This window comes from Barbatula barbatula (assembly GCF_947034865.1).
Source record: "Barbatula barbatula genome assembly, chromosome: 2".
Lineage (NCBI taxonomy): Eukaryota > Metazoa > Chordata > Actinopteri > Cypriniformes > Nemacheilidae > Barbatula > Barbatula barbatula.
Genome location: NC_136767.1, coordinates 16,680,322 through 16,704,647, shown reverse-complemented (window position 1 = coordinate 16,704,647; position 24,326 = coordinate 16,680,322). Strand labels below are relative to the sequence as shown.

At 39.1% G+C, this 24,326-nt stretch overlaps 2 protein-coding genes across 3 annotated transcripts in view; one reads left to right on the top strand and one right to left on the bottom strand.

Annotated features, from left to right (window-relative positions):
- Positions 1-18,684, top strand: part of stard8 (StAR related lipid transfer domain containing 8) — a 41,876-nt gene extending 23,192 nt beyond the window's left edge. For both annotated transcript variants that reach the window (XM_079479780.1, XM_079479781.1), the window contains exons 3-14: positions 3,085-3,166; positions 9,318-9,381; positions 9,588-10,885; positions 11,636-11,809; positions 13,810-13,969; positions 14,040-14,238; positions 14,322-14,532; positions 15,015-15,126; positions 15,237-15,458; positions 16,231-16,448; positions 17,035-17,211; positions 17,345-18,684. In XM_079479780.1, coding sequence (XP_079335906.1) covers positions 3,085-3,166; positions 9,318-9,381; positions 9,588-10,885; positions 11,636-11,809; positions 13,810-13,969; positions 14,040-14,238; positions 14,322-14,532; positions 15,015-15,126; positions 15,237-15,458; positions 16,231-16,448; positions 17,035-17,211; positions 17,345-17,462 — 3,035 coding nt within the window. In that variant the 3' untranslated portion in view covers positions 17,463-18,684. The remainder of the gene's footprint in view (positions 1-3,084; positions 3,167-9,317; positions 9,382-9,587; positions 10,886-11,635; positions 11,810-13,809; positions 13,970-14,039; positions 14,239-14,321; positions 14,533-15,014; positions 15,127-15,236; positions 15,459-16,230; positions 16,449-17,034; positions 17,212-17,344) is intronic.
- A 3,837-nt stretch (positions 18,685-22,521) lies between these two features.
- The window catches only part of rxfp2l (relaxin family peptide receptor 2, like), a gene marked incomplete at both ends in the record, with an annotated part of 30,124 nt that continues 28,319 nt past the window's right edge, over positions 22,522-24,326 (bottom strand). The window contains 2 exons of the mRNA XM_079451128.1: positions 22,522-22,661; positions 23,781-23,993. Of these exons, the coding sequence (XP_079307254.1) occupies positions 22,522-22,661; positions 23,781-23,993 (353 nt within the window). The remainder of the gene's footprint in view (positions 22,662-23,780; positions 23,994-24,326) is intronic.

Here is a 24,326-nt window from a genome sequence, read left to right as displayed (position 1 = left end):
AATCAATTAGAAACTGATACAAATCATTGTTTATGATTTAATTATTTTTATTTTAAATGTAAACTCTCTTGAAACACTTTCTTAAACACACAACTTTCTTAAAGCTACTTTTTTCCTTTATTTATTGTGAACAACTTGTATTACAGATGCGTTTCTGATAAGGTTCTGTTGAGCCAGATAAATATATTTGGAGGAATCTTAGCAATTTTAGTCTCTACCATAGTAGAAAAAATATTGTATTTTATTTTTTTCTGTTGATCACATAATGAGATATCTTGAAGCATTTAGGAAAACAATCAGTTCTGGGGCACCTTTGACTAGCATTTAATTATTTCCTACTACGGTAGTCAATGATGTCCCAGAACTGAAAATTGCTTACATTCTTCCAAATATCTTTGTGTTCATCAGAACAAAGATAATTATACAGGCAAGAAATTACGTGAGGGTGAGTGTAATAAAGTTCGTTAGAAGGGAAGGAAGGACGTGGGAACCGGCGAACATTCAAACACCAACACTTTAATTAAATCACTTAAACAAACACGGAAGTAAAGACCAGCAGCCACCTCACGGTCGACTGCCGGCCATAAAACATACACAAACTAAACACATGTTCTGGCTCGGTCCTCTCTCGTCAACAGTCCTGCCGATCGTCCTTTTAAGCTCCCAATCTCCTCCGTGATAAGATGCGGGACCGGTGCGCGCACAGCTGCTTGCACTTATCACTCACGCCACCGGCCCCGCGTCACGGCTCTCGTCCCGACTTCCTCACCAAAGTGAGTAAATAATGTCAGAATATTCATTTTTGGGTGAACTATCCCTTTAATATCAGTGAGTGTTTTTGGGCCGGTCCTTTGTTGTTTGGTGAACAATACACAGTTATTATGCGGCTGCCCCTTTAAGAGCTTGCGCACCATACTGTCGTACATATTATTTTTGTTTCCAAACTGTTTGTTCCATAACGGACTACTTTTACAAATATTCTTGTTAATATGGGAATTTTGATGTAATTTAGTGTTTATATGTCCGTTTCAGAGTTGTGCAAGAAGGTGTGAAAGAGAACTCAGTTTAGTATTTTGTGCTCAAGACCTGAATGCTTTTAGGGATTATATTCTTCATGAAAGCTGCTTTTTTTGCTGTTTTGCCGGGGAAATTCTTGTATTCTGCAGGCTGCAAGACAAATTTGAGTTTGAGCAAGATTGAGCGCTTCACTCATTTAATCTGTTGGTACGTCCGCTTCTTAGCATTACATGTGCTTCTTACACCCGTGCATTACGTTTTGGGGCGGGGGCATTGATAGATAAATTAATGGTTGAAGGAGAGACGCGCTTTAAATTTATAATAAGCAAAAATTATATATTGATCAGTTTGGCAATCGCACCGGTGCAACCATTAAGATAAACTGGTCGCACTGGCAATTAAAAAGCTGCAGTCTTGAGCCATGTATATGTGTTCTGTAATATCATGTAGTTTATATTTGATTTATATGCATTTGTATGTATGTTTTTTATTTTCAAATGCCCTATCAGTATTCTTGACGTTTTAAACACAATATTTGTTCCTCCGTGCCTGGAATGTTTCTTTTCAATGGGGCCATTGAGCATTTCCTTTAAGCAGACAATCAGACGGACGGTTTTACAAAGTATTTGATGGTGCAAGGAAAAATGAACCATTGGTGATCATTGAACTACACTCAAAAGGACACTTACAGTACTTAATAACTTTTTGAGAGGAAGAGATTGGAAGAAGAGTTGTGATGTACAATTGAAACTTCTCATGCACAACAAATGAAATGTCAGCTTAGTTCATTCTGACACTGAATGTGCCTTTTTATATTAGAGATGGCTGACTTGGTTTAAAGTTGCCTTTGTGTGTCATGGGTTTGATATAGTTTTACTTTGTTCTTGCTATGGTGTAAGCTGTTGGACATGAATGCTCTTAGGGAGTCATTTGTTGGACCTTCGTTTTCTCAGAAAGGAAGGAGGTTGAAACAAAAGCTGGAAATGGGACACTTCAGCAGTGTTCAAATGTGCACACACACGCAGCCACACAAACAATAAACAGGTATACACATGCTGAACTGTTTTTCATCTTTGCTCAGTCTAAGTAGGGCCACCCAGTGTTTAGTGCTGTTTGTCATTATTTTAACAGAACGTCACCGGTTTAAATTAAGATGTGTATGCCATTACAGTGTGTGCATTTCTACACAACAAGACATTACGTAAATCAACGACACTTCAGGAAATTTGACTGCATATTGAAAATTCTTTCACTGTCAGAATGTATATGAATAGTCTTACTTACTCTTCGTCTATTACTGTTGACTCCGTAGCTCAGAGAACGGCTCTCAATTACTCTTAAGCACAGCATTAAACATTCTGTTATTGACATGGCAAACATTCAGTGGTGTAAGTGGCTAAAAAACTTGAATGAAAATGAAAATTCCTTCTTCATTTACTCACCCTCAACTTGACTGAAATCTGCATTACATTTTTTCTGATGAACACAAAAGATATTTGTAATAATGCTTGTAACCAGCACCATAGTTGTTCTGTTGAACTCAAAAGAAGATCATTTGAAGAATGTAGGAAAGATAACCGTTCTGGGGCACATTTGACCACCATTGTCATTTTTCCTACTATGATAGTCAATGGTGGCCAAGAACTGTTTGGTTACAAGCATTCTTCAAAGTATCTTTCTCTGTGTTCATCTAAACAAATCCATTGGGTGCAATGTCCCTTTAAAATCCAACAAAGGATATTTCAACCATCAACTGTTGCATGTTTTTGTTTTATTTCAGTCAAAGCTAATACATACATATCACTATTTTGATAAGCTTCATTTTGTCAAAGGCGCAACGTCTTGAGATAATTTCTTATTTCCGCAGCCATGTGTGCGTAATTCTTTGTCAGTTTCTTGCTTGTTCTTTGGGATGAAGTGTAATGTCATTTATGACTAATCTTTCTTCCCCTATTACTGGTCTTCTTTACTAACCACTGGCCTGAATATTACATTTGATCTCAGTGGGCTTTAATAATGCTCATTATGTTTGTGAAATAATTCAGTTATTCTTCTGTCTGTGCTCAGCCTCTCTGTTTCCCATTGAGATCTCCGCTGTGAGGAGAGACCATGAGTTTCTGGATCATGACTCTCTCAAGGCATTATGCAGGTGAGAAGCCATTGCTTATTCATGTCAATAGAAATTTCCTGTAACATTCTATTGTAGAACAGTGTCTTCTAGTGTGAGTTCATACATTTTATTCACCTGGTACCCACTGCATTCATCATCGAAAAAACATGTGAAAATATGAATGAATTAAAGGAAAACCCTCATAACGTGACATTTATGTTATTCTGCGTACATTTAACATTGTGAGTCATGTGTCATGGGATGGCATCTAATTTGTTACAGTCTCCAAAGCCCATCTATGATCACCATGGAGACGGGAGCGTTGTGTCAGAAGGCCTCGCTGTGCTTTATTGTTCTATGAATTTCCTTTTTATCATGAACTTTATTCTCGTTTTCTTTTCATTCATCCATGTGGAATAAGTGATTATGTGACCGGTCACACCTGCAGAATCATGAAGCGAATGGCCTTTTCTACAAACATAGTAAATAAACAAAAAAGAGGAAATTACATTTCCCAGGATGCAACCGGTGCCGTTGGTCCTTGGGAGATGGAAGAAGAGAGAAAATGTCATCTGGTCTAAAGCAGCTAGTGATGCACAGTTTAAAGAAAACTGAGAGAAAAAACACACACCAGGATAGCTCCATTAAGAAAAACACACACGCATAGCTGAAGCGGAAATACTAAAATACACATCATATGCATGGAAACAAGTCGATAAAAACGTACATTTAAAGAAGTTAAACCTGCATAGTATATCAGTTTCCTGTAGATCAGTGGTTAGAGCATGGCACTAGCAACACCAAGGTACTTGGAAACAAATTCTATAGTATAATGCAATGTAAGTCGCTTTGGATAAAAGCATCTGCCAAATGCATACATGTAATTGTAAATGCATAATGTGTGGTTGTATTGAAAGCAAAATTAAGGCTTCAGTATGATACCGTGCCACTGGTAGCTTCCACCTAAATTCAAAACTAAACTGAAGAAAAACTATGCATGTCAACAACTCCATGTCAATATTTTATATTTTTGAGAATCTGTCTAAATACACTGTAAATGGAAATGCTGCTATATTTACATTCAGTAATTTAGCAGACGCTCTTATCTAAAGCGACTTACAAATGAGGTAAACAATGGAAGCATACGGACAACAAAAAGCATAAGTGCAATAAAACTGGTATAAGAATATTACAGTATTTAAAACCTTAAGCACAGTCTCTTACTTCCACCAATTGACCATTTTGCCAAATGTAAACATTACTGGTCCAGAAGCACTTCCTGTTTCAGCGTTTTTATATTTCACAATACATCGTAAAGATGTTTGTTAAACATTCTCATTTAGTCCTAAATGTTTTTTTGGTTGTATTTTGTTTTAAAGCCCCCAATCCAGAAAATGCATGTTTAAATGTTGTTTTAAGATATCTGTGTGTCCGAAGTGTGTGTACAGAACCAACCTAGAATCCACCCATTTTTTTTAATCCCCAATAAACCTCAATTGTCCTCTTGAATGAGCTGTTGGAATTCTCTGTAACTTGACGTCACATTGATTGAGCCTTCCCTATGACTGCTAATGGACTGCTGTCTCCGCCCTCATCGAGTTGTACACTGTCCACCATTATTTTCACGCTGGACCACTTACAGTGAGCTACAAGAATGTTTTGTAAACAAACACGGTGTTTTGTTTTTGTATGCAAGACTGTACAGAAGTCTGAAGACACTGTGGATAAGTTTTATTTCTCAACTTTATGTGCAAAAGGCATAAGGTGAGGTCACTTTACACCGGGATGCCTCACAAACGAATGTTAGTAAAATGCTGGATTCATAATGGGTCATGTTTTTAAACGTATGACGTGTTTGTCCCGTGTATTGACATGTATTAGACAATGTGCACGTAATAAAAAAGACATTTTGCGAAGTGCATTCACCGTTTTTAAACAAATAACGCATTTGTCTTTTTATACAAAACAAAACCTTTTTTAAAGATGACACCGTGCTTCTCTTAAGCTTAATGACCATTGTCTTCAGTTATGTTGTTGGAAGCACCGGCACACACAGCCCTGCACTTTCTGTTGGAAAGGGGGCAGAGACAAGCTGCTCTTTTTTTCATTTTCTCCAAAATAGCCAGTTGTTCCTCACAGGCAAAAATGGACATGTAGGGCACAGATCTGTGGTGTATTTTGAGCTGAAACTTCATAGACCCATAGGACTGATTGAATTTTATAGCAGCAATAGAAAAGTCAATCTTCTCCAGAATCTCTGCAGTTGTTTTTGAATCCACTTTGCCCCATCACACCCCCACCGGCCCTCTTACGTTAGTGAGCTGATGAGCTCATCTGTTCATTTCTCTGCTTCATCAGGTTCCTCATGCTCTTAAAGATCCCTGACTGTCTCTCAGTGAAGTGGCCTCATGCAGCGTCTGTCTCGCCACCAGAGCGGATATGTCAGTCTGCGGCCGCGTTGCCAAATAGCTTGAAGATGAAATGGACTACCAGGTTATCTCAGGAGAAATGCTAAGATGAAATTTCATGCTGTCAGTCAGCTGTTTATTGGAATCTGGTGTGATGTTTCTTTGGCTTGGACACCGTCGAACATTCGTGCTATGTTCTGCGTGATCAAAATTGGAGAGAGGCTGTGAATTTGTTTTTCTGGGTCGGTCCTTTGTGAGACGTTTGCGTCTGCGGACCCACCCAGCAGCTGTATTGTTTGAGACTTCTGATCAATAAACTTCAACATTTTCTTAACTGGCCTCTCTCCAATTTTGAACACGCAGAACATAGCACGAATGTTCGACAACACAATGATTAGATATCCGTGATACTGTGGGAAGTGACTTTATTTGCTTGTTGATGTTTAATCATGATTAATCGCATCCAGAATAAAATGTTTACATAACATGTATGTTTGTGTATTTTGTATTTGTAAACGTATACACATACATGCATTAATTTAAGAAAAATATAAAAATGTATAAGTTTATATATAATTTAAATTATTGGTAAATAGGAACTATTTAGATAAATGTATAAGTATATACTTATGATAATTTTTTTTGTATTTATAAATGAAAAATTAAAACGCACATTTAACAGGCATATATTCTGTAAACATAAACTTTTAGTCTGGATGCGATTAATTGCGATTAATCGTTAGACAGCCCTACCTAGCAGTTGGCTTATTTAGCAGATAAGAGTCTTGATCCTATTCTGCTGTAATAAACTCATATAGCATGATCGTTTTTCAAGCAGTAACCCCATTATTTGCCATTTAATGTTTACTGGACAGACTTTTTTACTGTATAAACAAGAAAAACATGACAGTAAAATATGACAAAGGAAAAGCTGAAGGTGGCACATTCTGCAAATGTTTTATTTTCAGGTTTGCTTTGGTCCCAGTTTAAAACAATAGTCTCATTCATTTTTAAAAGCTCTTTTGCATTGTAGCACAGTAGCTTTCACACAGGATAAACACTGTGTGTATTATTTTGTCTTTTTAGCCTATTGTTTGCACCTTTTATTCTTAATAGTTTTGTTAAATAATAGACAATTAGTTTGATATATTGATACTTATGGCAGTGTATCGGCAACAACTTTACAAGACGATACACATCCCGCTTCACGGCCATGATACGTTTCGTATCCCATATGTATGCATGTGTTTATACAAATAGACAATATGTATAACAAATAAATATGAATATATGTACAAACGTGCAATCAGAGCAATGGATTCAATTAAAAAAGAAATTTGTTGAAACGAAATAGATGACAGATTTCTAGATATAATCGTATGTGACGGGTGCTGTAAGATTTAAGCAGGTATTTGCTCTTCACTTTCTGTTACCCTTATGTACTGTGGCTTTTCCACGTCTTACTTTTCAAATGCATTACTGTTTTACGAGCAAGTGGCACGTCACTACATCCCTCCAGCGCCAGGAGTTTCATTTATTTTAATCACATGCAATCGTTTTTAGTGGATAAGGCAATTAATAAAATCCACACAGAGCACGGATAAACTCTGGTCAGATCCTTTACACCCCTAGTTACACAATAGTTTTTACATAATAATTGGCCAATTTTAAAAGTGCTGCAGAATCGATGTGGAGGCAGTTGTATCAATGCGAGCATTGTCAGGAGCTCATGACAATCTATTGGCAATATTTTAAACACTGGTAAGAAAAATCGCATAGCACACACACACACACACTTTTTTAAATCCGTTTCTCACATACCATACCAAACACACTCCCGTACCCCTGTGTTTCCTTGTGGTTTGGGTTTCCTAGGAGTAGGTTTGGTCTCTCATGCAAAACAAAAGCATTTATAAAAACTCAAAATCCTGAGGCCACCAGGGCCAAACAATGTGTTTGCCGATATGTGTTCAACAGCAATCCTGTTGCCATTGGTGCACATCAAATTAACAGACTCGGTCAAAGCAGATCAGATAGGTAGAGGCTTTGTTATGTGCGGTCGCTACATTTCTATATGTCCATTTTTTACATTTATCGCTCTCTCTCGCTCTCGCTCTCTCTCTCTCTCTCTCTCTCTCTCTCTCTCTGCTGGGATTGCTCGCATCAACCGTAAACAGGCCAATAATTAGATAATGACATGGTGATGAATGTCTCTCTACCTTAAACAAAAGTTCTGTCAAGTCAGAGCTGATCAGGTGCAGATGGTAAGAGCGTTGGAGTCACGATCAGACCAAACACGGGTTTGATAGATCTATCACTCTGTCGAGCGTGGCATTAATGAAATTACGCTTGGGAAATCATCAGCGCTCGATCAACATAAAATCGCACAAACACTCAGTGCGCCTTTTCAACAGAATGAAATGTTTGCTTTTAGCCTTGACAACCGCACATTAGCAGTCACTATTTCTATTTGTATTGCATTTTTGCTGGGAATTGACTTCTGGTGGTTTTGTCCTACAGTAATAACAAGAACATACAACATATACTTAAAGCTCACACAGCAGTGGGTTTTATTCAGCGTGAGTACAGTAATGACACAGACAGTCTTGCTTAGGGACACATTAGCCGCCTTTCCACTATCGAGCCAGAAGCGGGCGTGCAGGCCATTCCCGTTTCCACAGTCTCTTCCGGGGCCTAAGCGTGGCACACCGAGGCTTAATCAGGGATACAGCGAGCCTGGTGGGGCTTAAGGGTTGGTTAAGGTGAATGGGGCAGATGATCTGAGTCAGAGGAACTGTGGCAGCAGCAAGACGTGCGATTTACTTTTATTTAAGACAAACAAATATCTGCATACAAATTTTATATCTGTCTAAAAAAAAAACACACAAAACGGCAAAAAAGTACATTGATATTTGCTACTAAACACAGACCTTTAAAAAGGAATAATCACAGCATACATCAAGCAAAACAATACATAAGAAACGAAAATTAAAAAAAACATTTAGATTAGATGTCTCTCAATGAACAACATCAGTTGTTGAGCACCTACATACCTGTAAACGTCAGTATTCAAAACTTCATTCTTATCCAAAGTCACAACAGTAGTGTTAGGGTTCGTTCACACACAATGCGTTTTTTTTATTTATGTAAACCTTTTACCATTGTACTCGCGTCTTGTGTCTTTTGCAGCATCTCTCGCATAAGTGCTACATTGATAAAGCACTGTGTCAAGTTAGAATTATTTCAACTTTTACTCGCAATACCATTCATCAATGTCAGTTTCAGAACAGTGGACCAATCAGAAGATCCCAGAGGGTGGGCAAGAAGGGCAAGCTTTTGTTTATAGTTTTGGGCTTTTTTAAACAGTTCCTGAGCGTGGCGTTTTGCAAGAGTCTTTAGGTGTAAACGCCCATTATAACGATTTATAATTTTAGCTGTTAGGTATCTCTTTGGGAAATGTCTGTTTAATGTCATTTTAACACACATAAATCTAAGTACATTAAGTAACCTACAATTTTACGTAGACATCAAAATTATGGATTTTATCCAAAGCGACTTACATTGCATTATACTATAAATTTGTTTCTAAGTATGTACAATCCCCTGGGATCGAACCCATGGCCTAGGTGTAGCTCGCAACATGCTCTTACCACTGACCTGAAGAAAACCACTAAGCCACACTTTTCCATTATCCAATAAAATTTATATAATTTACTTTCATGTTATTGCATGTCAATTTCAATCACAAAATGCTCAATATGTCATTCCCTTTGTGTGTTTAGGAGGCTAACAACCCTGAACAAGTGTGCCGCGATGAGCTTGGAGGTTCATTTCCAATGTAAACAGGTAAACAAACACGCTGTCCACTTCTAATTTCAAATGTGATGATCTGGTGTGCTGCCAGCTGCTGTTCTCTTGCCCGTCATCATTAGTACTCGCTTTAAATGGATGACGTAAAATAAGATTGAACTAAAGGTCTTATGTTATATTCTCTCTTTAAAAATTCTTTCATTTATATTATCTGATTTTGTCTGTCTGTGTGTTACTCTTAGCAAAGTGAGGACTCTGAAGAGGATGACGCATGTGCTCTTAGTTCCCGCTGGGCATTTCAGCGCGAGAGTAAAACATGGTCCCGTCTCCGCACCCTCTCGCCCCACCCTGTCGTCCCTGGCAACAGGACCTCAACGTTACGACCCTCAGGAAGTAGTGACAGTGTGCTGAGTGACAATAGTCTTCTAGACGTCACCTCGCTAACCTCTGACCTCACCACTAGCAGCTTGAGCTTGGACAGTACCCGGGAAACTACCTCTCCGGACGTCGTTGGCATGAGCTCATCGCCCGTTTGCATCTCAACCAGCCAAGATGAAAATGACGAAGCTGGGTCCTCATCTTCCCTGCCCTCCGTAAGAGAGAAGGCGAAGCGTCCTTCTAGAACATTCTTACGGAGGAGAGAGTCAGTAAAGAAGAGGGATCAGGAGAAAGCGATGGCCCCTGCAGGTGTTTTAACAGTCTCTCAACATCAGCCACCCTCAGGTTTACACTGCACGTCTGATACAAGTTTGCCTGGACAAACCGCAAACACGTGCCGAAATACCAAAGATGTTGCTTGGAAATCACATACGATATGCCGCAGTAACATTAGCCAGCTAGCTCCACTGCACAAGCCTCACAGAGCATGCCTTTATCTGGAGGACTACCAGTTAACTTGGGAGATGCCCACGTTAACCAATCACAACCGTCAGAGGAAAGAAGATCGTGTGGTCCATCTCCCCTTTGACCACAAACCTGGAACATTTCCCAAGTCTTTGTCAATCGAGAGTATTTGTCCAGTCACCATCTCTCAAAGTCCTAGCCATATTGACTGGACGGGAGAAGATGGAGACTTCTCGTTGGACGGAAGCATTAGTCAAAGCGGGTCACAAGATCTTTTCTCACCTGGTTTTGGGAAGAGAAGAAACTCAGTGAGCTCGATTGGAAGCATATACGACAACGTTCCAGAAGCACCCGATAGACCGTGTAACACATTCGACCCAGGGAAAGAACAAACTTTTCAGCATCTAGATGACATTTTACAGCACATGCAAGGGCTGCAGCACAACATCGACGAGTGGTCTCGCTCGCTCGGCATCCAGCAACTGGACCAATCTAATGCAGGAACAGAGTCTACGGCAGACACAACGTTAGCCAGCAGTTTGATCAACTCGCTCAACTTTGACGAACGTTCCATGTCAGATGTTGGGACAACAGCAAGCGATTACGATAGCGGAGGAAACTCTATGAATGAGGGAGAGGGAGGAATGAGAGAGAGGAGGGACTCCGGGGTGGGAGCATCGCTCACTAGGCCAAGCAGGTGAGCAAATGTTCCCTGCAAAAAATGTCCTGTCGCTCAGGGGTTAGAGCAAAGCACTAGCAGCACCAAGGCCGTGGGTTCTATACCTGGGGATTGCACATACTTAGAAACAAATATATAGTATAATGCAATGTAAGTCGCTTTGGATAAAAGCATCTGCCAAATGCATTAATGTAAAAATGCCCATGTGACTGCAATTAACATTCTATCTTAGGGTGATGCACTGCATGCACTGTTATTATTACTAACGGAAACAATTATTTTCCTGCAAGGTAAAGCCAGAGCCACGCGCATTACAAGCTCCCTCGCATGCAGAAAACTCAAACCCTGCACATTACAAACGCTCTGTTGCGAGGAAAAGCCTAAGTCATGTCCATGGCAAGCTCTCGAAAACAAAGAAATGTGCAATATGCGTTTGTAATATTAATTAGCAAAATTGAATGACAAACAGCCAACTATCGTCGAAGGATTCAACTATCGCCAAAATGTCTGACTGTCGTCGATAGACGATAATATCGTCAATCGGAACAACCCTGTGCTGTGTGTAATATTAAGGAGGATCAAATGGAAGGCAAGGGGTGGTGGGAGCCATTGGTTGCAATTCACAACGTTACCACTAGATGCCACTAAAATCTCCACTTTGCTCCTTTTATATTCTATACGAAAATTTTTGTGTAAACGTACCTCTAGACTTGCTTAATGGTTCTATCCAGCTGTTCGTTCTTAAAAATGTTCTGTCTCCACGATCAGAAAGTTGCGTTGGCACAGTTTCCAGAACTCTCATCGTCCGAGCGTGACCTCTGCATCTTCAGAGATCAACAGGCAGTCGGCTGCTCAGCTCAACCTCCTGCAGAAGTTCAGTCTGTTACGACTAACCGCCATTCTGGAGAAACACACGGATACCAGCAAACACGGATGGAACTGGTAATAAGGAGATCTCATATGTACATGCTGTACACATCACATAATTTCACATAGCATCCTAAATTGTGCCTTCTTCTTACACAATGCCAAAAGAAGCCGAACGCCTGTTGGATACTTGCAGTTAATTTTAAAATCAAAGTCATTAATAGAGCGTTGAACCTCCATTCGCTGTTATAACGCGCTTCTTTCCACTAAAGGTTGAAATGGATGTGGGGAGTAGCTTCCATTCAGTCGCAAGAGCATCTGTGAGGTGAGGTGCTAACGTTGGGTGATGGGTCCTGACTCAGTTCCAATTCATCCTGAAGGTGTTTAATGGGCTTCAGGTCTGGGCTTTGTGAAGGCCAGACTTCACACCATAAAACACATTTCTGTGCAAAGGACACGCCATTCTAGTTCCCTAGGATATTGCCTGATTTTATGGGTTATTTTAAGCAGCTGTTAGTGATGTCTGAAATAGCCCGGCCTGTTCATTAGAAGGGAATGTCTGCATTATTATGTATTGTAGTGCATTAAACATGTGTGGCAGGCTATGAATGCCCAGGCTAATACAGTGGGCGTCTTGTGTGACTCATTAGGTCAGTCAAGATATTAATGCTCTGTATGGTCAGATCAATTCTCATTTGAGCCAAAAGTGTTTTTAATGGCGCGATCAGTTTGATAAAAACATACTTACAGATGCAGTTAATGACTACATCTTTCTGACTCTTTGTGTCTGCTCCCCTGTTATCTCTTTATTGCTTATGAATATTAGATTTAATTTCTACCTCTGCCAACAGGGCGAAAAAAAACAGCCGTATTTATGAACACACATGCAGGCAAGCACACACACACACTGTTTTCTGTTCTCCAGTCATTTTATGTGGCATTGCAGTGGTGACTATAAATTGGTTTATAATTTTTGCATTTGTCCGTTTTAAAATCCAGCTGCTGAAAAGGGCTTCAGATGAGAAGCTTATAGATCTATAAGAAACTGTCATGACCCTCAGATCTAATGGATTCATTTTATTTTAAACCATTCGCTGAGGATGCATTATCACTTCTCTTTATGACACACACACGCTGCAGTCAAAGGCCTGTGTCAGTAACACATTTCTGGGGTGATTTGCTTGTTTTTCATTGTACGTCGTATTTTGAAGTTCCACGTACATATTTGCACACAGATGTTAAGTGATGTTTAGATGTAGTTTCATCTAAACTGATATTCATTACTTTTCTTTCAATAAGAAATTAAATTACAATTTGAATACAGCATGGCTAACCATTTTGTCTATTGTTTTACATTAACCTCGAAAAGTCAAAGTGGGATCAACAATTGTGCTGCTGTGTGACAGTCTGTCTAGACCGGTTCCAGACAAGCGAAATGTAACAAGTCTTGTTGTACAAGTATCCAAGGAAATTCGATTGGCATAACTTGGAAATATAACATTTCTTATAAAAGGATGGTTCACCACCCCAAAGAACAGTCTTATGTCACGAGGTGTCACATTCAACATTACTTGCCCATATACAAACCATATGACTCTTTTCTTCTTTTGGTAAACAAAAGAAGATACTTTGAGAAATTCTCAGTGGTTTTGTATCCCATAAGTCCATGGGAGTTTACAGCATTCTTTAAAATATCTTCTTTTGTGTTCTGCAGAAGAAAGAAAGTCATTGTTCATGAAATTTACAGAAGCTAAACTAATAGCTTCAGTCTCCTGGTGAGCAAGCGGACACGGCACAGTGATGAGGAATCAAAACGCCAATGATTAATAAATGGAAAAAAACATTGGGTAAAACCAGACTCAGCTGGGAGTGCCAGGTCTCCTCTGACATGTTAAAGCTGAACTTAGTAGTTTTTATTAAAAGTTACTCCGTAAATGTTTTTGATTAATATCAATACATTTAATTTTATTTGGGTTCATGTCAATCTGCTCTCCTTGGTCAACTGTACTTATATAATTGATATAATTGGACAAAATAAACTTGCATTTCTTGTGTTTTTCTCTCTGGTTGGTCAGGGTGGTTCCAAAGTTCATGAAGCGTTCCAAAGTTCCAGATTACAAAGATAAACACGTATTTGGAGTTCCACCCATCGTAAATGTCCAGAGAACCGGCCAGCCCCTCCCACAGAGCATACAGCAGGCGATGAGATATCTACGCAGCCAGTGTCTGATGAAGGTTAATATATAAACACACACACACACACAAACACACACTTCTGTGTCTCACCTCTGCCTCTCTTCCTCAGGTGGGAATATTCCGGAAATCCGGAGTTAAATCCCGCATCCATGCCCTCAGGCAGCTCAATGAGAATTCCCCCGATCATGTGACCTACCAGGGCCAATCTGCCTACGATGTGGCTGACCTGATTAAACAGTACTTCAGGGATCTGCCTGAACCGGTGCTCACCTCCAAACTTACAGACACCTTTCTGCACATATACCAGTGTAAGTAAAACACACACACACAGAGTCTTGAGAAAACTTGCATCAGTCATCTTTATATCTCAGTCCTCTGTGTTCGTGTGTAGTCGTTCCAGCTGAACAGCGTTTACAGGCCGTGCAGGCAGCTGTGATCTTGCTTCCTGATGAGAACAGAGAGGTTCTACAGACGCTGCTCTATTTCCTCAGTGACATCGCATCCGCACCGGACAACCAGATGACTGCAGACAGTCTGGCTGTGTGCCTTGCCCCGTCTGTACTGCATCTAAACACCTCGAAGAAAGATGGGACTTCACCAAGGTGTGTGTGTGCATGCATGCGTGTGTGAGCGTACATTGCCATGACGTGTTGTTTTTTGTGCCACTGTGAAAATGTGAGTTTTAAAGTTTGCAAAAAAATCAACCGTTATATTTCGAGGATTGATATGATCACTGTCCCAATGAGGTTAAGAGTATAGCCAAGAAAACGTAGGGTTTGGATTTTAAATGACAATTCTGTCATCTTCATTCTGTCATTCTTGTCATTTCAAACCTGTTTGACTTTCTTTCTTCAGCAGAATGTAGAAGATATTTAGAAAAATGTTGGTAAAAGAAAACCGTTGGTACCCATGGACTAACATTGGTTTTATGGCCATACAGTAGAGCTCAATTGGGACCAACAGTTTTTATTTTGAAGGCGAACTATTCCTTTAAATAAAAACAGAGCATCAGAGCAGGCAGCATATCTTTGGTTATCATGTTATGTTATGTTTATTTAGTTTGTTGTTTATTTTTTGGGAACAGGCTCATAAGCAAAAAAGGTGGAGCCAAGCCAGACCACAAGGAGCTAAGTGAGAACATGGCTGCCACGCAGTGCCTTAGTCACATGATCACAGAATGCAAGAAGCTTTTCCAGGTAAACACGCAAGTTCTTTTTGATGTTTGCTTGCGTGCCATTTTTATGTACACCAATGCCAGAAATACTGTGGAGAGGATAACTTTTTGACTGTAATTGTTTTCCTGAAGATCCCTCATGAAATGATGCTGCAGTCTAGGAACTCTTATGTGGCAGCTGATGCCCAGCCGCTGCCTCTGCATGGGCTTGGTGTCAACGCCCTGGGTGAGCCTGTGGATTACCGGGCGTATCTGGAAGACAACATTCAGTGTCTTCTCAGAGAGGCATCTGAGCGGAGTAAGGGCTGGCATCAATCCCATGGACCTGATAACACTGAACTGTCTTATAAAAAGGTTAGAGATACTGTACACACATACTCTGAGAAGAAATAGTATAGGTTACATAAGTGTAAATTTCAGGATGGATTAAAAAATATTTCATATGGTTTTATAAAATCTGTCACAATTTCACAAACGTACGTTTTTTGTTATTGGACAGAGAAGCTAAAAGTTGATATCTACTTTTTAATCTACTTAACTCTAATGCCAAAATATGGTTCCTCTGGTTTTATTTGTGTGTGCTTTGCATAATTTTCCTTAAAACAAGAAACTATAAACTGGCTGCAAAAAATCTGTTCAAATATCAGATAATAGATTTGTGTTTTTCCACTGGGCCTGAAGAATCTGCCTTAGAAATTAGGACAATTTATCAAAGATAGTCTAATATCCTTTCATAAGTGTGTCTCAGGTTATTCTAGTTACTTTGGTTATAGAGCAGATTTTGGGATCAATAAACTCTGAGAAGATAACTGCAGTTTATACCTGGGTTCTAAACTGTTCCTGACCCTGCTTTTAATAGTTTTTCAGCTCTTATGAGTGAAAGAATCCTGCTCTGTGAATCTTGAATAAAAAATTAATGTAAATTTGTTAAATTGTATTTGTTGGGCAAGTTAATCAAAAACAGTGTTGAAAACTGCCTCCTTCCCCTGATTTACAACGGTAAGATTATAATAGTGATCGATATATATTGGGCTGTACGATTTTGTAGGAAATTTAACAGTGGTTGACTTCAACCAATATGAAAATAAATACATAAAGTAACCTGCAATTACAATTTTGTTTGCAGGTAGGAGATGGGCACCCAATGCGGCTGTGGCGTGTTTCAGTGGAGATGGAGGCTCCCCCTGCTGTGGTTCTCCAGCGTATTCTGCGAGAGCGCCACCTGTGGGATGAAGACCTTCTGCATAGTCGAGTCATTGAGACTTTGGAAAACAACACGGAGGTCTTTCATTACATCACGGACAGCATGGCCCCTCATCCTCGCAGGAATTTCATAGTGCTCAGGTACACAGATGCTGAAAACTAAGGCCACATCCATATAAAGCCAGAGCTTTCCTTACCTGATGTTATTTGTTTTCACGGTGTCGTCTCAAGAAATATCTGCGCGCACACAAAACAGCTAAACCGACTCAAAACGATGTCATCAGAATGTACATGCCAGATCAGAATGTGGCGCTGGTATTCTGCCACAGAGATACACAAAAAATGGACAAGAAGATTTGGAGCATGCGCATAAACTTTACGCGCTTGGGTGATGACATCATTGTTTCAAAATATTTACGGACAGACTTCACACAAAAACACAAGGGGGGCGTTCTTTTTAGATTTATCCAATCGTGGGACCTGGTTTAGAAAAATAGCGTTTTTATGCTCTCAAAATGCCAGATCTGTGTGTATGAAACGCTGATACAATATAAAATCTTTACGTATACCGCTAATCGTGTCTCTGTGTGGATGGCCTCTAAGTTTGATGGTCTTTGTCTTATTACTGTGGTGTGTACACTTTTTGTTCTTGAAATTAATTTGTTCAGTAAATGTATGTGCTGTGTATGTGTTTTGTTATCTAAATTTTGTTGATACTGTGTTTCAGACGTTGGTGTAGTGATCTTCCGAAGGGGGTTTGTGTTCTTGTGTCCTCCTCTGTTGATCATGATAACGTACAACTGGAGGCGGGGTTACGGGCAGTTCTTCTGACCTCACGCATTCTTATTGAGCCGTGTGGAATGGGACGGTCCCGGCTTACACACTACTGCAGGGCTGATTTAAGGTATGACGGACAGGTTATGTGATTTGTTGCATTGCTAAAGCACATTTTTACGTTAATTCTCTTAAATATACTTGCATTTATAGACTTCTATCATTAATCCAGATTGTTAACCTTTTTCATTTCTGTCCCACAGGGGGCGCTCACCTGACTGGTATAATAAAGTATTCGGACACCTGTGTGCAATGGAGGGTGCCCGTATACGGAGTTCGTTCCCTGTTTTGTCAACACGTGGACCTGAGACCAAGCTGTGAATCAGGACCTATCAGGATTTTATCTAAGACCAGTTTCACTTTTTTAAAAGAGTTTGAGCAAGAGAGAGAAGGAGAGAATTATGAGAGCTCAGGTGTGAGAACAGGATGAAAGCGTAAGTGTGAAAAACTCAAATGGTGGAGAATGTTAGTAGCGGGATTTGTGAATCTGAGGAAGAAGAGAATACTGGAGTTAAAGTATTGAACCAACCCATTGGGTTTTAAAAGCCATGGACGATCAATGTGAAAAAAATCAAACTCACAATCGTGAGCGTTTTTGTTTGTTTGTGTGTTTAATGGAATATATGTGGCAAAGCAGTGTGTCTTAATAGACATCTGTTGTGCCCCATTTGTTCTCAGGGTAAATGCTAACAGTTTTTTATGTCTTGACTGGTACAGGAGTTGTCACATGTCTAAAATTGACCAATGACTTGGCTAGAGATAAACAAGGCTTGTCTGTTTATAAGCGGGATGCTGTGCCAAATCTATCACCTAATGTGAAAATGTGATAATCATTTGATTTTCTGACAAATTGAATCGATGTATGATATTCTATATTCACAACCTGAAACCATTTATCCTTTCTATCACCTTATTTATTTGTGGCGAACTTCATTTATGAAGTTTTTGTATTTTAACATCTGCATGGAATCCATGGAAATTAGCTTCTTCCAGTCACTTTTTAAATTTTCTTAACCCCAAAGGATAACATTTTGTAATATAATGAGATCATTTTCTGTCTTATTGTTACTAAACTGTTAAGAAACGGTTTGCAGTCTGCCTAAGTGCCTTTGTGTAAGAAAACTTGTATGCATGTGTTTGTATTACAATATGATTATTATTATTAAATTAGTGCAGTCTCACCAGGGCATTATGTAAGATCAGTATTTTATTTATTTAAAAGTATTACTACATGTACAGTACAAATTGCTTTTTAGCATTCTGCCTCATTTTGTTTAATGAGTTTAATGTGCAGTGACTCCAAATGCCACAGTGTGGTTATACATTATGTGCTTTGATCTTTCTGGTGTACAGAACTCTTGTTCATTTAACCCTAATGTTTATTTTATTGAAACCTCCGTTTTTTTTTCATTTCATCTAAAACTAGCAAATTCATTTTATTTACCATTGTTGTTTTTATTTTGTTGCATTTTCAATCATACTCTCATGTGTGTTGTACCAACCTAGCCTTCAGGGCATTGACAATAAAGTGGCTTTTCAGATAAAAAGTTTGTTTCTAGTTTTTCCTAAAAACTAAATGTAATTCAACTAACAGGTCTCTTGCAGTGAGCAGTATAATCCGTTTAAAACACATTGCGGTCCTGCTGGCACAAGGTGTGGGACGACACCTGGGGCCACTGGTTCAGTTGCCAAACAAAGCCACAAATGTCTTTCAAGCTTTACTCACGCGGCTGAACCCTGGTTATACCCCGGCCCAGTTCCTGTCGGTCTGTTGCCCATGCAATATATTACAACATTTTGGTTAAAGTTTTTGACTGGTAATTTAAGCTCTAGGTTCATTGCCCAGAAGGCGCCTTTGAGCAAACCACTCAAATCAAGGTCGCTCCAGATGGGGGATTCCCTGTAGCCCACATCCCTTTTTGATAAGGCAACATCTGCTAAATGAGAACTAATGAACAATAATGTCCTCTTGATCGCTTCCCTTGACACAAAAGTGATTTCCTGGTTTTTCAAACATCTTCAGATGATTTACTGAGGCCCCGGCCTTCTTTAGAAGAGCAATTCATTTTCTCGTTCTCTTGTTCTCTGTTATCACCTGCTGCACATTATATTGTAACACGCAGATTTGGTTTGCTTTGAAAAATTGTGCTTGATGTGGTAGGTTGCATAAAAGCATTCTGAGGTCACCGGTGAGGTGAGGTGAGGTTAGGTTTGAATTTAAAGTCATTTCCCCCCCTCTCGCTCTCTCCCTTTCCGGCCCTCTCTCCATCGCTGCTCAGTGTTGATGTTGATTGTGCCTCATCTGTTGTGTCGATTAGATAAATTCATTGTCTGATGTGCGGCTGGCTCCAGTGACAAAAAACGTCTCAAGTTGGGAAAATGTATATTGTATTATTCTGTTAAAGCACAACATTCGAGGACCTGTTGAAAATAATTGGTTTTAAATCGAAAGAAAGTCTAATCTCAGAAGGCATGCCAAAAGGACTGTTTGTTTACCGACCGTCTAAATGAATATTGCACTCAGAACGGATATGCAGTAGCTGAAAATTGATGCTTCCAATCTGATATCTATGCAATAAAGTTCCTCAGGAATCAGTTCTTGCTCCTCTCCTCTTTTCTATACAGTAATGTTCAAAATTACAGCAGTCATTACTAACCAGATCAGTCACTGTTTTTGGTAGAAATTATATTTCTATATGGCAAATGTTTTACTAGTATGTGTAGTAGAGTACTAGAAAGCCAACAGACCCAACAGTCATGACATGCATGCTGCTAATTCTGTGTTACTAAATCAGTTACTGAAAGGGTGTGTTCAGAACAATAGCAGTGTGGAGTTCAATTAGAGAGGTAAATCATTCTGTGACAAAACTGGTGTCAAACAAATGGCCCTTATTCAAGAACAAAGGTAGCAAATGTTGTACTGTGCATTTCGCTCTGAAAATCGGAGTAAAATGGGTCGTTCCAGACATTGTTCAAGAACAGCGTACTTTGATAAAAAAATCATTAGAGAGGGAAAAACATATAAAGAAGTGCAGAAAATGATGTGCCGCTCAGCTAAAATGATATCAAATGCTTTAAAATGGCAATCAAAACCAGAAAGAGGTTGAAGAAAATGGAAAACTACGATTCGAACGAATCAAAGAACAGCCAAAATGGCAAAGATACAGCCAATGATCAGCTCCAGTTTTTCAGACAACCCCCAAACAATGAATTCAAGTCACAATACACTGTGAATACAGTGAAGCATGGTGGCGCAAGCATCATGATATGGGGATGTTTCTCGTACTATGGTGTTGGGACTATTTATCTGATCATGGATCATGGATCTGTATTTAAGCACATTAAAATAATTAAAGAGGTCATGTTGCCTTATGCCGAAGGCAAATTTCAAGGGCATAATGCCCTTGAAATTGGTGTTTCAACAAGACAACAACCTCAAACACACCAGTAAGCGAGAAGCATCTTGGTTCCAGCCCTACAAGATTAACGTTATGCAGTGCCCAACCTCCAGACCTTAGTCAAATAGAAACCGTGTGGGGTGACATCAAAAATGCTGTTTCTGAGGCTAAACCAAGAAATGCAGAGGAATTGTGGTCTGTAGTGCAATCATACTGGGCTGGAATACCTGTTCACAGGTGCCGGCAGTTCATCTTCTCAAAACAACATAGATGTGAAGCAGTTGCTATAAAACTAAATTTTTGTTCAGTGATTCACAATAATGCTTAATCTTAACTGGAGTGCTGCAATTCTCTCCTGGCTGGCCTTCCAACCAATGCAGTCAAGCCCTTGCAAATGATCCAGAATGCAGCTGCACGTAGTTTTCAATCAGTCTAAAAGAACCCATGTAACACCCCTCCTGATTTCACTTCACTGGCTGCCAGTTGCCGTTTAAATCGCTGACACTGGCCTTCTGAACGATTGCGGCATATTCGCCCCTTTACCTTAACTCACTACTCTAGGTCTTCATCCCCTACCATCATTTTCGGTCTGAAAAAGAGCAATGCCTGATTGTTCCATCACAGCGAGGAACCAAATCGCTTGCAAAAACCTTTACTTGTTTGGTTTCCCTGTGGCGGAATAAACTGCCAGCAAAACATACTTGTCACCAATAACTGTCTGTCTTGTGTCTAAAAATATATTATTCATTCTCTCCCTTGCTTACTCCAGCTTTGATCCTGCAAGTAGCACAGCCTTGTAAACTAACGGTACTGTTTAGCATGTTGACAAAATGTTTATATGCTCTATTACTTGTAAGTCGCTTTGGATAAAAGCATCTGCCAAATGAATAAATGTAATGTAAATGCAAAGCTAGAGGGGTTTGAAAGCAAATATACTGTAAGTAACAAAGGGGTCAAGAGTGCATTACATTTTGCTACACATATCAAACAACTACAATGAAATATAATGAAACAATTATTTTATTAATTTCAAATGTTTTAGACTTTACATTTATTTTGCATATTATAGACAGCTCACAAATGACAGCAAAACAAAGAAGTCAGTGAGTTTTATAATCAGCTGACACAGGTAACATGTCATTTATTAACAGCAGTTTGGAGCAAATGTTTTACTGGATGCTAATATGAACATCATGATCTGTATTTCTCTTAATTTTCAGGGATGAATTATGATTCAGAGAGTTTGAATAAATTAATTCACTGCACAAAATATTTTCCTCAGTCAATATTTCTGTCTTTAGGCCCGGTTTCACAGACACGGCTCAATTCAACCAACGCATAGTCCTGGCTTAAGCTAAGATATTTATGTTGCTTTTAAAAAAGACAATGGCACTGATATATTTTAAGATATTTCATGGCAAATCATTTTCAGTTAATACAGCTCTAATATTAATTTTAGTCTGTGAAACCGGGCCTTAAAGTCAGCATGAAATCAAAATGAACAATTCTTATTTTGTATGTAAAATTGCAATGTTAATGTAACATGTTTTTATAATGTTCACTGTTTTTGAATTTCTCTTGCATTCACTGCCGCCGTCATAAAGTTTAGAATTAAACTTTGAAAATGTCTTTATGCAGCTCTGCCTCTCTGTTTCCAAGGGTTACAGTCCTCTGTCCATGGGTCCACACCAAACCTTTATCTGTCCATTAGCTCCTCTGACAACCGCAGAGTTTAGCTTTCACTGCATACACTGCATCAGGTGCATATGGCAAGTTTCTTAGTTTTCATGTCAGGCCTGGTAGTACAGAATAATTGCATAAGTGCATGTCGTTGGTCTGCTGGTTCCCATGACCGTACATTCAGGCTGGTGTACAGCAGACCTGATTATCTTCTGCTTCTGCGGTCATTGACTTTATATTTGGCATGGAAGATTACTCTCATTGTATTGTGCATATGCATAGTGTATGTGTGATAGTCCGTATCAGTTTGTCTGCTGGCAACGATATTTCAGACACTTTTTAAGTCTCTGCTGAAATGCGCTGGTTGTGATAGTGTACAGAATGGGATTCAGGGCACTGTTTATAGGTAGGATAAAAATCACCACCCACAGAATGATTGTACCTGGAGAGGAGACAGAGAGCAAGTGCAGATTAAACCACATTGTCGGGGAAAAGAATCGCAGGCACTTATCTGGATGATAAGTGCTCATATGTGCTGCGATGGTTGAATGTCCAATGCTCCCTATGGTTTGACATCAGCTCTTCAGATGTCTAACAAACAAAACGTGCCTCTTGGCTCAGCGGTCAACATCTTTTACAAGAAGAATACAATTATATCTGGATTTAGATTCAAAGTTGATTTGGAAAATGTTTTTTTAACTAAACCAGCACACAGGATTTCATTTTGGTTAAAGGAAACTTTCAAGGCTTCAGAAAGGCTTTCAGAATCAAACTAATGCCTACATGTTATTATTTAGCAGATGATTTTATCTAGAATGAATAAAAGACAAAGATATAACATTTGTTTTTCACTTTTTGGAACACACCAGTTCCAATTTCGCTTATTAAAATAAAAAAAACAAAGAAAATACCAAATTGAGTATTGTTTAAAACAATATTTAAGCCCAATCGTATGTACCACAACCAGTGTTGCCAGATATTGCTTTAAAGAACAGGTAACCTGGACTGAAATACTGTAGCAAACAGTAATGAAATAACTAAATTAAATTGCCTTCCTAGAAATAGCATTTGCTAAATAACGCTGATAAAAATGTAATGTAGAATTCACTATCTAAACCAAAATTTAATTCTATTAGCATTAAGGAATAAAGAAAACTGCTGTGTTGTGACAAACAAACTTGCTGTGAACTTTTTAGTAAACTCCACATCTACTGAAGCAAAGCTCCCATCTTATTCTAAAGATCCATTCTCTTAAAAATCCAGGTTTACCCATTGAACGCGTAGAACCTTCGGTTACGTTCTCTGAATGATATAAGAGGTCCACAAGGACACACAGGAAGATTTAATTGTTAAGTTTCACACAGTTTTATTGACTGGACTGGAGGCCAGGATAAATCACCTCTGGTTTCCAGCGCACAAGTCATATTTCACCTTGAAAATATATGAATTATCTGTCTCATTAAGATCATTAGCTAATGTTTAAAATCATGGAAAAATTACGAGTTAACCTAATGCGTCAATGTCTTCTGTGATCGGTTGTAAAATATATTGACACTCGTACCTGCGATCTGTACTCTCAGCAGCGAGAGAATCTTCAAGAGGAAGATGGGGATCCAGCACATCGCGTCAGTGAAGACGATGAAGAAAAATCTCTTTGCGATGGAGACCTCACGATCAAATACTGTCTGGCGAGCTGTCTTTGCCGTCTTCTGCACAGAGTAAAACATACTGGAATAGGAGAATACGATCATCACAAAGGCCAGCAGATTCAGACCTGATGGACAAACAAAGAAGCATCAAGGTAACAGAATGAAGTGCAGACTGGAAGATTTGAAAAGGTTTGAATCTCAAAATCAACTCAAAAACTGTGGAAAGATCTAGGAGTGATCTGCCCATAACCAGCTAACCATTTTTTGTTACCAAGAATGTTCCTGGAATGTAAGTTTTTGGTTCCCGAAAATAACTAAAAGGGAACCAAAAACTAATGTTAGGGGCAAATTCTGTCTTTATGGGTTTAAAAAGAAGAATCACGGTGGAGGTTTTTTATGTCAATTATTTCTCCAATACATTAATGGGATTAAATAGAGTGCAAATGTGAACATTCTCA